This window comes from Loxodonta africana, chromosome 11 (genome assembly GCF_030014295.1).
Source record: "Loxodonta africana isolate mLoxAfr1 chromosome 11, mLoxAfr1.hap2, whole genome shotgun sequence".
Lineage (NCBI taxonomy): Eukaryota > Metazoa > Chordata > Mammalia > Proboscidea > Elephantidae > Loxodonta > Loxodonta africana.
In genome coordinates, this window is record NC_087352.1 from 5,671,868 (window position 1) to 5,686,082 (window position 14,215).

General features: G+C 52.6%; 1 protein-coding gene across 1 annotated transcript; it reads right to left on the minus strand.

Moving 5' to 3' along the window:
- Window positions 1-3,381: 3,381 nt before the first annotated feature.
- Window positions 3,382-13,997, minus strand: LOC100676089 (cytochrome P450 2F5). Its single transcript, XM_064293685.1, is given in 11 exon segments — window positions 3,382-3,587; window positions 5,230-5,332; window positions 5,334-5,372; window positions 6,190-6,377; window positions 7,204-7,325; window positions 7,740-7,950; window positions 8,257-8,440; window positions 10,488-10,651; window positions 11,074-11,236; window positions 11,326-11,390; window positions 11,393-13,997. Coding segments are annotated over 11 exon segments (1,596 nt in total). The 5' UTR covers window positions 11,568-13,997; the 3' UTR covers window positions 3,382-3,405.
- Between the last annotated feature and the right edge of the window lie 218 nt (window positions 13,998-14,215).

Here is a 14,215-nt window from a genome sequence, read left to right on the forward strand (position 1 = left end):
AGACTGTTCAGGAATGCGGCCCTCCCTTCCTCCACCTGCCCTTACCTTTCTAATCCAGCCTTTCTTCAGGTGCCTGGCACAGGGCCAGGGCTTGGGGAGCGGGTGGGGGCTGGGTTTGTCCCTGGGGGTATCTCTCAGTGTCTCTGTATTTATTTCATCTCTGTGTCTCCTTCCCTCTCAGTCTGTGTCTGTGTTTTTGTCTCTGTTCATTTCTCTTCCATTCTGTCTCTCTGTTTTGCTCTCTTAGTTTCTGCCTGTGTTCATGTCAGTTTCTGCCTCTCCCTCATCTCAATCTGTCTTTTTCTCTCTGTGCGTCTCTCCCAACTTGTCTTTACCTGACTCTCTCTATCTCTGTCTTGCTTGCCAAGTCTTTGTCTCCCCCTTGGCCCTTTGATCTCATGGTCTCTCTCTCTCTCTCTCTGTCATGGCTCTCCTTACCTGCCAGCCTCCTTCTGTCCAGGAGCATAGTGACTTGAAGGGGTTTGGGGATAGGGCTCCTGTTCTGAGGTGCTGACCCCACAGACAGTGGGGGTGTGGCAGGACACCACAAGCCCTATCCTCCTGCACCCCACCCCAGCACACTGCGTCAGGCTCTATGATTGGGCCTCTTTATTAGGGTCTCTGGCTTTCTCTCTGGCTCCTGATTCTTCTCCCTTCATTTTGCCCTGGAGGGTTCTCCCTCTGTCTCTCTGGAATGTCAGCTCTTCAGGGCAGGGGTTTGTCTGTCTTGTTCACTTCTGTATCCCCAGCACCTAAACCAGTGCTCAACACACAGTAACCAAAACAGTTGCCGTGGAGTCGATTCTGACTCATGGCGACCCCATGTGTGTCAGAGTAGAGCTGTGCTCCGTAGGGTTTTCGATGGCCCATTTTTTGGAATTAGATCACCGGGCCTTCCTTCTGGGATGCCTCTGGGCTGGAACCACCAGCCTTTCAGTTGGCAGTCAAATACGTTAACCATTTGCACTACTCCTCAGCACACAGTAGGTGCTCAATAAATATTTTTTGAATGAATGAATGAGTACATGAGTGTCTTTGTCCCTATTTCTGTCTCTGTTTCTGTGTCTCTCTAACTCCCTTTTTTCTCTCAGTCTCTGTCTCTGAACTCCTGTGACTGCTTCTCTTCTCGTCTGTCCCAGTTTCACCTCTTGATTCGTCTCTCTAATTACTGCTTTATTTTTCTCTGGGGTCTTTCCGTCTCTCTTCATCTCGGCTCCTCTTTCAATTCTTTAGAATCTCTTTTTTCCTCAGTGTCTGTCTATTTCTCCTCCTTTGTCTCTCTCTGTCTCACTCTCTGTCCTTGGTTTCTTCAGGATCTCTCTCTGCTGTCTCTAGGTATCTTGCTGCCTCCTTCTGTTTCTCTCCATCTTTGTCTCTTTTTCAATATCTTTGTGTGTTCCTCCTGGCTGTCTCTCCACTTTTTTTTCCCAGGACCTCTGTATCTCTTCGTCTCTCACTTTTGGTCTCCATCCCTGTGTCTCTGTGGCTGGGCCTTGGGGCAGACTCCATGGTCAGCCTTGGTGGGAATAGCCTGGGGATTAAGGAGCCGATGCCCCAGGTAGGAACTGCCTGTAAGCCTCATCCCAGCCTGTCTCATGCTCAGCAGAGCATGTCCCAGTTTCTGGCTGGCCTTCTGGAAGACCCTGTTTCAGGGTAGGGCTTCCCAGGCCACCTCTGCCTATGGCTTGAGAGCAGGGGCAGCCCCATGCTGCCTAAATCTGGCTCGCTGCAGCTTAGGATGCCTGCCCGCCCATGGAGAAAAGCTACCATCAGCAGGACATCGGGGTGTCACATCTGGCCCCAGGTTGGCAGGACCCCACCCCAGAGGGTGGAATTGTAGGGCAAAGGGATTGCTGAGTGAGAGGGGTGAGGAGGAGAGGAGAGTCTCAGTCTTCTGCATCTCACTTTCCTATTCATTCCTTTTCCTCTCTTTCTCTGGTCATTTCTCTCTGTTTCTTTCCTGTGTGTCTCTCCTATTCTTTGCCTACCCATTTCTCCGTATCCCTCTGCCTTTCTCTGTCTCTGACAGTGTCTATCTCTGCCGCTTTCTCTAGGTCTCTGACTTGGGAGACTGAGAGGTGGTGGTGGGGAGCCCAGCGTCTGCAGCCAGATGACCTGCGTTCATATCCCAGCTCTGCCCTTTCCTGATTGTCTGATCTCGGGCAAGTCACTTTCCTTCTCTGAGCCTCAGTTTTGCTTCTCTGTAAAAATGTGAAAATAATATTGCCTTACCTCATAGTATCAGTTGCCCTGGAGTGGATTCTGACCCATGGCGATTCCAGTGTGTCTCAGCATAGAACTGTGCTCCATAGGGTTTTTCAGTGGCTGATTTTTTTGTAGGTAGATTGCCAGGCCTTTCTTCTGAGGCACCTCTGGGTGGATTGGAACCTCCAACCTTTCAGTTAGCTGTGTGCATGAGTTAACCATTTGTTCCATAACCATTTGCTCCACCCAGAGACTCCGTTTTACCTCACAGAGAGAATTAAATGAAGCAGCGTGTGAAGCACTTAGAACAGCCTGCGGCGCTTGATAAGCGCTAACCCAAACCTACTGCCATCCAGTCCATTCCAACTCATAGTGACTCTATAGGGTTTCCAAGGCTATAAATCTCTACAGAAGATGACTGCCACAGCTTTCTCCTGCAGAGCTGCTGGTGGTTTCGAACCACCAACCTTTCGGTTCGCAGTCAAGTGCTTTAACCACTGCGCAACCAGAGCTCTTTATGGTAAGCACTGTGTGTTAGTAATTGTTATTCCTCTGCCTGTTCCTGAAATTGCTCTGTCTCCGAGTCTCTTGCTTTCTCTCTGCATACAGCTGTTTGTACAGTGCCCGGCATCTTTCCCAGCCTCCCTCTGTTTGGTGTCTCTCTGGGCTGCTGTCTTTGTTTCTCTGTCTTCAGGCCCTCACATCCTTTGCCTTCCAGTCTGTCTCCAGGAAACAATGTTCTCCCACCGCAGCCGCCCCTAGGCTGGGGTGCGGGGGTGGGTAGACTCCCCGCAGCTCTCTACTCTCTCTGCAGCCAGGCTGCCTCTCCCCCAGGCCTAAGGGGCCGTCCTCCTCTACGTAATTCGGCCAAGTTAGGTTTAAATCTATTATAAAGAAAATTTATTAGGAAACGATACAAAAAGTCCAGGAAAGGGCACGTCATTGGGTAAGTTCTGTGAGTGAAATAGGGGCATACACCTTGTCCCCCATGTCTTTCTCTGCCTGCGGGGGCGCCGACTGCGCCCCCGTAAACATGGGAGGGGTGGGGATGGGAAAGTGGAAGGCAGAGGGTGCGGGGAAGAGAGTGTGACTGCGAGAGGGATGGGGGCAGACCTCGGCACAAGAAGAGGGACAGCGCAGCCCCAGAGGCGAGCATCGCAGCTTGGCGCAGGCGAATCTAGAAGGGCCGGAGCTAGGGCCTTAGCGCGGGCGCAAGCGCACCTGGACGCGCCGCAGACAATTGCGGAGACCTGAGCTGAGCGGGGTCAGGTCGATGTCCTCGGGCGCCCCCAGCGGCTGCAGCGAGAAGCTCTGCAGGACGGCGGTGGGGTAGAGGAAGAGCTCCATGCGCGCCAGCGGCTCCCCGAGACACAGTCGGCGCCTTGCGGAGGTAGGGAGAAGAGATGAGAGGAGACGCGCTGAGGGGGCTTTCCCACGGGCAAATTTCAAGAGAAAGCCTTTGAGAATAACGGTTGGGACGTCACAGAGTCGCCCCTTTAAAAGTCTAGGAAAGATGCTTTTAAGAAAATCGTGGAGCCGAATGACCTGACCCATACAAGTGCGACTGCTTGAGTTCGAATCCTGACTCTTCCACTATTAGTTTTGTGCTCTTGGGCAAGCCATTTAACCCCTCTAGGCTTCAGTTTCTGGCTTTTTTTAAAACGGGGATGATAACAGTGCCTCATGAGGCCTTTGTGAAGGGTTGTTGTTGTTGTTAGGTACCATCGAGTAGACTCCGACTCGGAGCCACCCTACAAACGGATTTCTAGTTTGTAATCTTCATGGAAGCAGATTGCCAGGTCTTTCCCCCTGGAGCCGCTGATGGGTTCCAACAAGCAACCTTTCAGCAGCAGGGAGCCTAACCATTTTGCAATCAGGGCTCCTTGTGAAGGGTAAATACAGGTAAAACAATTGGTATATAATGCCTATGTAGCTTTCACTGTATGCCGCGCAGTGGGTAAGAGCTATGGCTGCCAATCAAAAGGTCGGCAGTTTGAATCCAGCAGCTGTTCTTTGGAAACCCAGTCCTGTAGAAATCACTTGACGGCAATGAGTACACACTGTTAATTTAATCCTCATAACAACTCCAAGAGGTGGGCTTCATTATCTCCCTTTTGTAGATGTGGCACAGAGAGGTGAAGTAATATATCCAGGGTCACACAGCTAGGAGGTGGCAGAGCTGGGATGTAAATCCCAGGAGTCTGGCTACACAGCCCAGCTCTTATCTAAAAAAAAAAAAAAAAAAAAAAAAGCTCTTATCTACTACCGTTATATTAGATAGCTCTTCTCAGAGGCGGCACCTGACATACAGGAGGCAATATGGTGGTGGTGGTGGTTTGAGCCGTGGAGTCAACTCCGACTCACAGTGACCCTATAGGACAGAGTAGAACTGCTGTAGGGTTTCCAAGGGTGTAATCTTTACGCGAGCAGATTGTCACGTCTTTTGTCACGCAGATTCCAACCTTTCCATTACCAGCTGACCGCTTAAACATTGCGCCACCAGGGCTCCTGGCAATATGGCTAACCTGTTGCCGTTGAGTCGATTCTGAGTCACAGCGACCCTATAGGGCAGAGTAGAACTGCTCCACAGTTTTCAAGGAGTGGCTGGCTGGTGGATTCCAACTGTCAACCTTTGGGTTAGCAGCCGGAGCTTGTAGTAGCTCGTAACCACTGCGCCACCAGGGCTCCCGCCTTATGGTTAGTTACCTATTCCCCAGTACTGGGAAAACGGAAGTTTTTTTTTTTTTTTTTTTTAGAGATCAAAGCCAGGAAGTAAAACCGTCTCAACTGTGCCACCCAGTGGAGAGACTGACAGTGACCACTTGCAAGTTAATTACTATCCTGCCCCTCCACCTCCCTCCGCAGGATTTTAGTTAATCATTAGATGCCGAGAGGAACAGAGTTGGGAGGGGAGAAGAAGTGGGATGACCAAGTGCGAGGGTTTGGGGAGTGGAATTAAGACTGCGGAATGTAGATAGAAATATGGGCCCCAGACACTCTGCCTTCCACCCCTACTGCCCTCACCGGCTGAGAAGGGCACGAAGGCAGGACTCTTCTTGAAGGAGCGATTTTCACCCAGAAAATGCTCTGAGTTGAACTCCTGTGGCGTCAGGAACTGGCTGGGATCCGTAGTGGACGGTGTTAAGGAATGTGATCACATCCCTGCCCTGCGTGTGTGGGAGGTGGGAATTAGCGGTGTAGAAGAGTTGGGGAGCAGGCCTAGAACTAGGGTTCCATTCCACAGGGCTGGGGTCCTTGGGACTTGATATGGGGAATAGGACGTCGGACATGATCAGGGATCCAGGAAGTGTGTGTAAGTCTGAGATTAGGAGTGATGGATGCTGGAAGCTGTGTTGCTGGGTCTGTGACAGGGTGCAGGACCCTCCCTCTCTTTTTTTTTTTTTTTTAATTTTTATTGTGCTTTAAGTGAGTTTACAAATCAAGTCAGTCTCTCATACAAAAATTTATATATGCCTTGCTATATGCTTCTAACTGCTCTCCCCCTAATGAGACAGTCAACTCCTTCCCCCAGCTTCTGACCCCCCCTGCCCTTTCATCTCCCCTCCAGATAGGAGATGCCAATAAGTACCCCCCCTCTTGTGGGGGAGGATTTGGGGTTTCTGGGAATGGAGAGAGGTCTCTGAGAACAGTGTCTGGGCACAGGATCCTCCGAATAAAGTCCCAGGCTCTGGGAATTTCGGAGACAGGTCCTAGGAAGGGGACCTACCGTGGGGAAGGGGTCCGGGGTTTAGAACGGGGTCCAGCCCACTATGATAGGGTTGGGGTCATGGGAAGGGGCTAAGATTCTGGATTCAAGGGTCTCGGATGCTTCTGGTTAGGCCTCGAGATGGCAGTTTGTAAAGCCCGGGGTTTCGATTGCCAGGGCCCGGGATCCCCATGGCTAGAAATGTGAATGCAAGTTGCTAGGGCCTGGGATGACTCTTCCTAAGATGCTAGATGTCCTTTGCCAGGTGTCTGGCGCACCTTGGGTAGAAGGAAGCCGCGGAAGGCCGTGTCCCGAGTGACGCAGTGCGGCAAGTTCATGGGGATGAGGTCTGCGAAGCGCTGCACCTTGTGGTTGACGGCGTCCGTATAGGGCATGGCGCTGCGGTCCTCCAGAGACAGCAGCCGCGCGCGCCCCACTACGCAGTCTGTCTCCTCCTGTACTCGCGCTGGGGGAGTGAGAAGCTTAGTCTAGGGCATCAACACGACTCGCCTGGGCCGGGCGTGTGCGCGTGTGCGTGTGTGTGTGTGTGTGTGTTGCGCGCCTGCGCATGTGTGTGTGGTCAACTCCCCGCCAGCGGGAGATGCCATTGCAGGGGCGCAGGAGGGTTCTCTAGAGACTGGGAAGGAGGGGGCGGGCCTGAATGCGTGGGAGTGGGTTCAGAGACCTGAAGAGGACGAATGGCTAGTTTGGGCAAGGGTTCTAAGGGACGGGGCTCCGGGGCTGCCTGGAGGTCAGACCCCTGATTAAATTATGGGTGGGGTTCAGAAAAGCCAGCCGGCTGGTTGCCGGAGAGAGGGGATGGGCTGTGCTGGAGGACGAGGTCAGAGGCGGGGCAGGCGGCATGGGCCCAGTCGGACACGGGACAGTGTCCTAGAGGTTAGGGTTTCGGGGATAGGCCCAGAGCTGGGGCTTGGAGAGGTGGGGACGCGGACAATGCTGTATGGACTGGTCAGATTGTATAGGAGGGATCAGACCTGGGCTCCTGGGCAGGCCCTGGGGGCTCCGAGGCCAGACGCTTGTTGTGGGCAGAGTCAGATATCGGGGGTAAAGCAAGACCGCTGTGTGGACCGCGAGGGCCAAGTGGGTGGGGTCGGCCTCGGTGTGCGGTAGTAGACTTTCAGGTTGGCTGTGAGACCCAGGCGTGCAGCCGTGGCTCATTGACTGGGGGCGGAGCTTACAGCCGGGAGGGGCGAGGCTCAAGCATGTGGGCAGGGCCAGCCCGGGACGGAGCTGTGTGGGCGGGTCTCCGAACCAGGCTTGGGGTCGCGCACCTTGCACTTCTGGGTACTTCATGAGCACGAGAAATGCGTGGCGCAACGTGGTGCCCACGGTCTCGGTGCCACCGAAGAGCAAGTTATGTGTGGTCATTAGCAGAGTATTCATGTAGAAGGGCCTGTTTCTCCTGTGGGGGTGGAGGGACTGGGATGTGAGCCAGGGCCAGGAGATCCCCCTGGACACTGTGACCCTGGGCTTGGAGCCTGTGTGACCTGTTCCCTCGGACCGGCCACTTCAGTCTCGCTTCTGTGTAACTTTCTTCCCTTGGGGGAGCTGGGAAGCTCGGAAGGGCCGGTTCGGGGAAAATCTCAGCTGTGGGGCCCACAATTAGCATCTTGGACAGAGTCTTAAGGATTTCTAATTAGATGTTAATTGGTGATGGCCCCGAGATTTCCGGGCTCCAGCCCAGCAAGACCAGGTGTTCAGCTTCACCTGCTGGAGGTGGGAAGTCTATCAGGAAGACCATTTCGGAGCCTAGCCAACCCGGGATCCATGTTGATTTGAGGCAGGGGCAGCGGAAAGGTTTCAGAGCAGACCGAGGTGAGACTTCCCGGCATGGCGTACTTGTGCCATCTTGGTGAGGAAGCAATCGATGAAGTCCGGGGGAGAGCTGGGGCCGAGAGAGGCCTGATGGTCGCGGATGCTGCGGGCAATGAGGTCCTTCAAGCGCCCGAAATTCTGGAAGAGGCGTCGGTGTGGCCCGGGCACCCAGTCCAGGAGGCTCGGGAAGAGGTTGTACATCTGGGGACGGGACAGGGTTGGGAGGGTTAGGAGGAACGGGGCGGGGGGGTGGTGAGTGGGGTTGGGGTGGATCAGGTAGGCAGGGGTGGATCAGGTAGGCAGGGGCGGGTTCGGTCTTGAGGGACAGCCAGGTGCTGGCAAGGCCTTGCGAGGTAGAGACAGCGTTGACTGGGAAAGGGCGTGGCTAGGCGGAGGTCATACGGAGGGGCGGGGTCAGGCAGGGCCAATTCCAGCCCCTTCTCCACTGGCTGTTTCCTCTCTGTCTGTCCCTCCCCATCCCCGATCTTGTGGACCTCCGCCCGGCTGGCCTCCCTAGGGCCCGCTCATGATTTCGAAGTTGTCATTAATGAGGCTAATAATGGTGAGCAGACCCTCTTCATCGGAGTCGAAGCGGCTACCAAAGGGCACCGAGCAGATAATGTTGGACATGGAGCGGCTGATCACAAATGTCAAAAGGCTCACCTGAGGGTGAGGAACGAACGGGTCAAGGGGCTTGCTCGGGATGTACAACGTGCCATACATAGGACAGAGCCCCGGCAGCGACAACCCTGGTTTGCACAACATCCAGGCCAGCCCTCTCACGTGATTGCAACACGGAATGCAGGCATGTGGCCATGCAACATACAGCATCACAACACCCCCAAAATATTCGACAATGCAACAGGCAGCGTAGGAGCCACAACACCTAGCAGCTCGGGGACAACAATACCCAATAATGGAACACTCTGTTCTTGGCCACAATTGAACACAGCACACAGCACAACACACATAGCCATCATCAGGCATCCCAGAACACTTAACGATATATGGCAAGAAAACACAGCAAAATACTACCACAGTACATGGAACACATACAATAATCAGAAATCCAACAGCCAGCCCAGAAACACCCCAAGACATGGTAACACAATACATAACACACGGGCATATGCTACCAGTATAGAGCTATATCATCCTGCAACACAACACACAATAGCGCAATGGCAACCCAGAAAACAACATAGGACAAGCTGTATGGGACATGGCAACACATATAACCACACAAAGCAGCAGAATGGATGACATGTTAATGATATACAGCAATGTAACAACGTTGGCAACACACATGCAGTACTACATGCAGTGCCTGACAGCACAACAACCTCACCCAAGAAGGGTGGAGGGCAAGAGTGAGAAAAGGTGACATGATGACGGAAGTACAGAGAGAGAGAGAGATTGGAGGATGCGGTGTTGCTGGCTTTGAAGATAGAAGATGGAGCCACAAGCCAAGGAATGCCGGTGGTGTCTAGAAGCTAGAAAAGGCAAGGAAACACATTCTCCACCAGAGCCTCCAGGAGGAACACAGTCTTTCTGACTCATTTTAAACTAAGTTTGTGCTAATTTGTTACAGCAGCCCCAGGAAACTAATACAGTTATTATTTCATGTCATTTAGTCACATCATTTAACTCTGCGGCATTCCCTGCCACATTTTTTCTTGCCCCACATCAGCAAGATTTGAAGATTAGGGTAGGGGGTTGTGAACTGCTCTGTGTCTCAGTTTCCCCTCCCTTAAAGTGGAGCTTTTAATATGATCTACTTCTTCGGTTTGGGTGATGTTTCAAGAATATACAATATGCAAAGCTCTTGGAACTGTGGTAGGTACCATGTGAGTGTTGGTAGTTTTTATTAACTTTTTTTTCACAGAGCAGCAGCGTCACCTGGGTTTGTGTACCAGCTGTGCCACTTCCTGACAGTTTGATCTTGGGCACATGACTGAACCTTCAGGGTCTCAGCTTCCTCACCTGTAATAGGTCCCTCTTCCTGTGGTTGCTGGGAGGGTGAAGCAAGTTAACAAAAGTGAAGAGTGCCTGGTATACAGCAAGTGCTCAAACCAGGTCAAACACATTGTTATTGAGTTGATTCTGACTCATAGCGACCCTATAGGACAGAGTAGGACTGCCCCACTGGGTTTTCAAGGAGCGCCTGGTGGATTCGAACTGCTGACCTTGTGGTTAATAGCTGTAGCACTTAACCACTATGCCAACAGGACTCCAGCAAGTGCTTAATAAACGGGCATTAGTGTGTTGAGTGCAGGCTTTGCTGTCAGTAGATATGGGTTTACATTCTCGCTCCTCCTCCATTTACTAGCTGTGTTACTTCAGGCCAGTTATTTAACTTCTTGGTGCCTACGTTTCTTCATCTGCAAAATAGATGGTTCGGAGGCTTAAGGGGCTTATGCGTGCAAATGTGCTTAGCACAGGTCCAGCCTGTGGCAAGTTCTCAAGAACATCGTTGTCATCATCATTCCCCACGTTACACGAGCTGTTCTCAAACTACCACACAGTGATAAGTGATAGGGTGCCCACAGAGCCCCACCGGATCCTGCAGCCAAACCTCGAGGAAACACAGCACCACAAACCGACCCACCTCCAGGGGGCGCTGTTCCCATCGCAGGCTGAGTGAAGGGCCTCTAGGGGTTGTGAGTGCCCGCCCATGCTATGGTGCCCAGCAGCCCTGACTGTTAAGCAGGATGGGCATGAACTAGGGATAAGGATGCACTCGGGGACCCTGACCTTCAGTTTTCCGAAGCTCTGCCAGCAGGAAGTTGCCTTCCTCCAGGATCCGCTCCTCGATGCTCCTCTTCCCCATCCCGAAGTTCCTCAGAAGCTGGGTAGAGAACCTCTTCGGGACCTTCCACCGATCCCCATTGGAGAAGGCGATGCCTGGGGAGAAAAAGAGGGGGGCCGCTCAACGGACAGCCTGTCCCCAACCACTGTCCTCTGAGTGCCCTTTCCTGAGTCTTGCTGGGAGAGAGACTGAAAGATGGGGATTGGATTGAAATGGACAGTGGGGGCTGGGGCCAAATAATTTGGCCACTTGAATGAGATGGAAAGTTGGTGATGGGGTTGGGATGGAAATAGGGATTGGAAAGAGAATGGGGTGGCAGTTGAATGAAGATGGGGATTGGTATGGAACTGCAATTCAAGATGGTGATGTCCTAGTCCTAGACTAGGACTGCCTGGCTCCATTCCATTTGGTGTTCTCAGATTAGTGGCCCTAAGTGGCCCCACAATTGGGGGGATAGTCTCCCACCCTTATCCCCTCCTGCACTGTGGAAAAGGTTGCGTGTGGGGAGTGGGCTTACCATTGCCCTTAGTGAAGTTGAAAAACATGGGGTAGTCTCCGCAGCCACTAAACTCCTCCACCTGGTCCACGAGTGCCTCCTTCACGGCTTGGTACCCACTGAGGACTACCATTCGCCTGGGTCCCAGGTGCACTGTATATACCGAGCCATACTCCTTGCTCAGCTGGGGATAAGAAGACAGGTCACAGGGGGCCTGGGGCCATGGGATCCCCCTTGCCCCTCACCCCATTACTTAAGCCTAGGACCCTTCACCTTGGCGAGGAAGGTCAGCATGTCTTGGGAGCGAATCTGCAGCGGGTTTCCCAGGAGTGGGAGAGTTTGGGTCCTGGGGGCAGCCGGCCCTTGCCCCTTGAGGGGAGGGTGAGGAGCAGGCAGGTGAGAGCCAGAAGCAGGAGCAAGATGGTCATGCTTACAGTGTCCACGGTGAAGGCAGCATCCAGCGTCTGGAGGGCAAAGTGGGAGAAGGCAGGGCTGGGAGGGGCAGGGATCTCCATGGGCACCTGCCGCCTGCGTTCTCCAGGCCCCAGAAATCAGGTGGACGGAGAGAAGAAAGGAAGTAGAGGTAGAGACAAGGAAAGGTCAGGGGGTAGGGGAGGAGGGAGGGAAGGAGAAAGTAGAGAGAATGAGAGGAAGTTAGAAAACAGAAACAGAGATAGCCAAAATACAGAGACACAGAAAAAGAGAGAGAGATGGAGAGAGACGTAAAAAGATAGACTGACAGACCAGAAAGAAAGATAGAGCTAGAGAGAGACTAAAAGAGACATAAGTAGATAATGGAAGATACAGAAAAAGAGTGAGGTATTTATGTATCTATAGATGTCTGTATCTATACCATATTTATCTGTCATCTGTCCGTGTGTCTGTATGTCTATCTATCATGTACCTATCAAAAGACTGACTCTCACACAAGACAGTAATAGACATAGAGACACGGGACAGAGGCAGACCAATCAAGACACAGAAACAGAACCAGAGGAAGAGGAAGTCACAGAAAGAGACTGACAGAGACTAGAGAAAGGGACGGAACTAGAGACACAGAGCTAGAAAGACAGAAGAGAGAGTGATGGAGAGAGGTACATACTTAGAGAAATGGAGGTGGACAGAAAGAGACAGAAGGAGACAAAGAGTTAAACACAGACCACGGGAGAAGAGAGAGAGGTAGAGAAACCAAGAGTCAGAAAAAGAGAGCTACACAGAGACAGAGATGGAGAGAGAGAAAGAGACAGAAACCAAGAAGGACTGAGACAGAGGGGAGGCAGAAGTGGAAACAGTGACAGAAGAGAATCAAATATTCAGAATCAAGGGGCCACAATCCAGAGAGAGGTGCCATCCTTTGTGAGAAGTGCTGCTACAGACCCTCGGTGCCCTGAAAATACTTGTCAAATGAATGAACAGAGCCCCAGAAAGACCCCCAGAAAGAGGGACCCAGAGACCAGACAACCCTCAGTGGAGATGGCAAAGGAGATTGCAAACCAGTCTTAGACACAGAGAGAGATGGAGCCAGAGACCCCCTCTTATGAGACTGCCCATTCTCCTTGTGACCTTCAGCTAGGCCCTTTACCTGCTGAGCTGTGGGGTGCCAGAGGTGTGCTCTGGCAGACAGCCAAGGTCTGCTCCAGATGTGCCCTGCAGCTCTCGGGATGTCTTGGGGGCAGGGACTGCTCTTAAATTGCCTCTCTCCACCCTTACCTCTTATTTGTTCTCCAAGTGAACCTTAATCCCTTCCCACCCCCCTGCAGTTTTTTGGGTGCAGCCCTAGGGCTCACAGCCAGGTGGAGTGGAGCCTTGGGTGGGGGCTGTGTCTGGGGATCCCTCCTTCACCCTTCTTGAGCCTGCGGACCTCTGCTCTCCTCACTGTGGTCAGGGGCGGTTGTTTGCCTTGGGTTGGGGGCAAAGGCCTCTCACCCATTTTTTTTTTAATTAAACTGTAGATGAAGGTTTACAGAACAAACTAGTTTCTCATCAAACAGTACACGCATTGCTCTATGACATTGGTTAACAACCCCACAACATGTCAACACTCTCCCTTCTCAACCCTGGATACCCTGTTACCAGCTTTCCTGTTCCCTCCTACTTTCCAGTCTCCGCCCCAGGGCTGGTGCACCTCTTTAGCCTTGTTTTGTTCCATGGGTCTGTTCAATCTTTGGCTGAAGGGTCTCACCCATTTTTTGCCATGCAGGGCCCTGGGCCTGGTTTTGGGGGTTGGAGTTATGAGGCTTGGAGCAAAGTGAAGGCCAGGGGTGGAGGCCGGGTACCTTTGGTCACATGGGCACTATAATTCTCTGGGTTCGAGCCCAGTTCTGCCACTGGCTTGGGTGTGTGGCCTTGAGCAAGTCTCTTTCCCTGTCTGAGTTGGCGTTTTCTCATGCTCTGTAAGCCCATTTTTCACACCTCCCCTGTGTTTGTGTATCTTGCATCTGTCTCTGAAATTCTGTATTATGTCGCACTTTGCTTCTGCCTCTCCATTCTCCGCCTCTGAATCATTTTGTGTCTCTGTGCCTTGGTCTCTTACTCTCTCTCCCTGTCTCTGTGTCTCTTGATCTTTGTCTCTCTCTCTGTTCTGTCTCCATTTCTTGCTCTGCCCTTTCTCTTTCTCTCTCACCCTATCTCCCCAAGTCTGTCTCTGCCACTTTCTTCTCCTGACTCTCTGGATCTCTCTCTCTCTTTTTCTGCCTGTCATGCCTCTGCCAGTCAGTATGCAGTGGGCAGGACTGAAGCCAGGCTGAGGTTCAAGGAGGGTTTAGGGGAAGGGCGGGGCAGCTGAAAGCCACAGGGAAAGAGGACCTCAGACTTGGATGAACTCTCTTCTTTCCCTCCTCTCATAGAGTCCTCCCTCTACCTCCTCAGCCTGCAGCTGTGTCTACTCTTGCCTTCTGCCCCAGAAATTGGCCTTCAGTACCTGAGTCAGAAGGCAGGTTGCCAAAACTCAGTTGGGCTACGGCTCCACACTTTGGGTTGGGGTGGGGGATGCCTCTGAGGCGAAGGACCTGGGAGGCCAGGCGGAGGTATGGGTATCCCCACAGGTCAGTGGGTGCGCACCATGTTTGCGGTTCCCATGCAGGTGGGGGAGAAAGTGCTTGGAGGTCCCAGGGAATTTGACACCCCAGATCCCGGGCATAAGGCTGGGTGGGGGTGGGGCTGA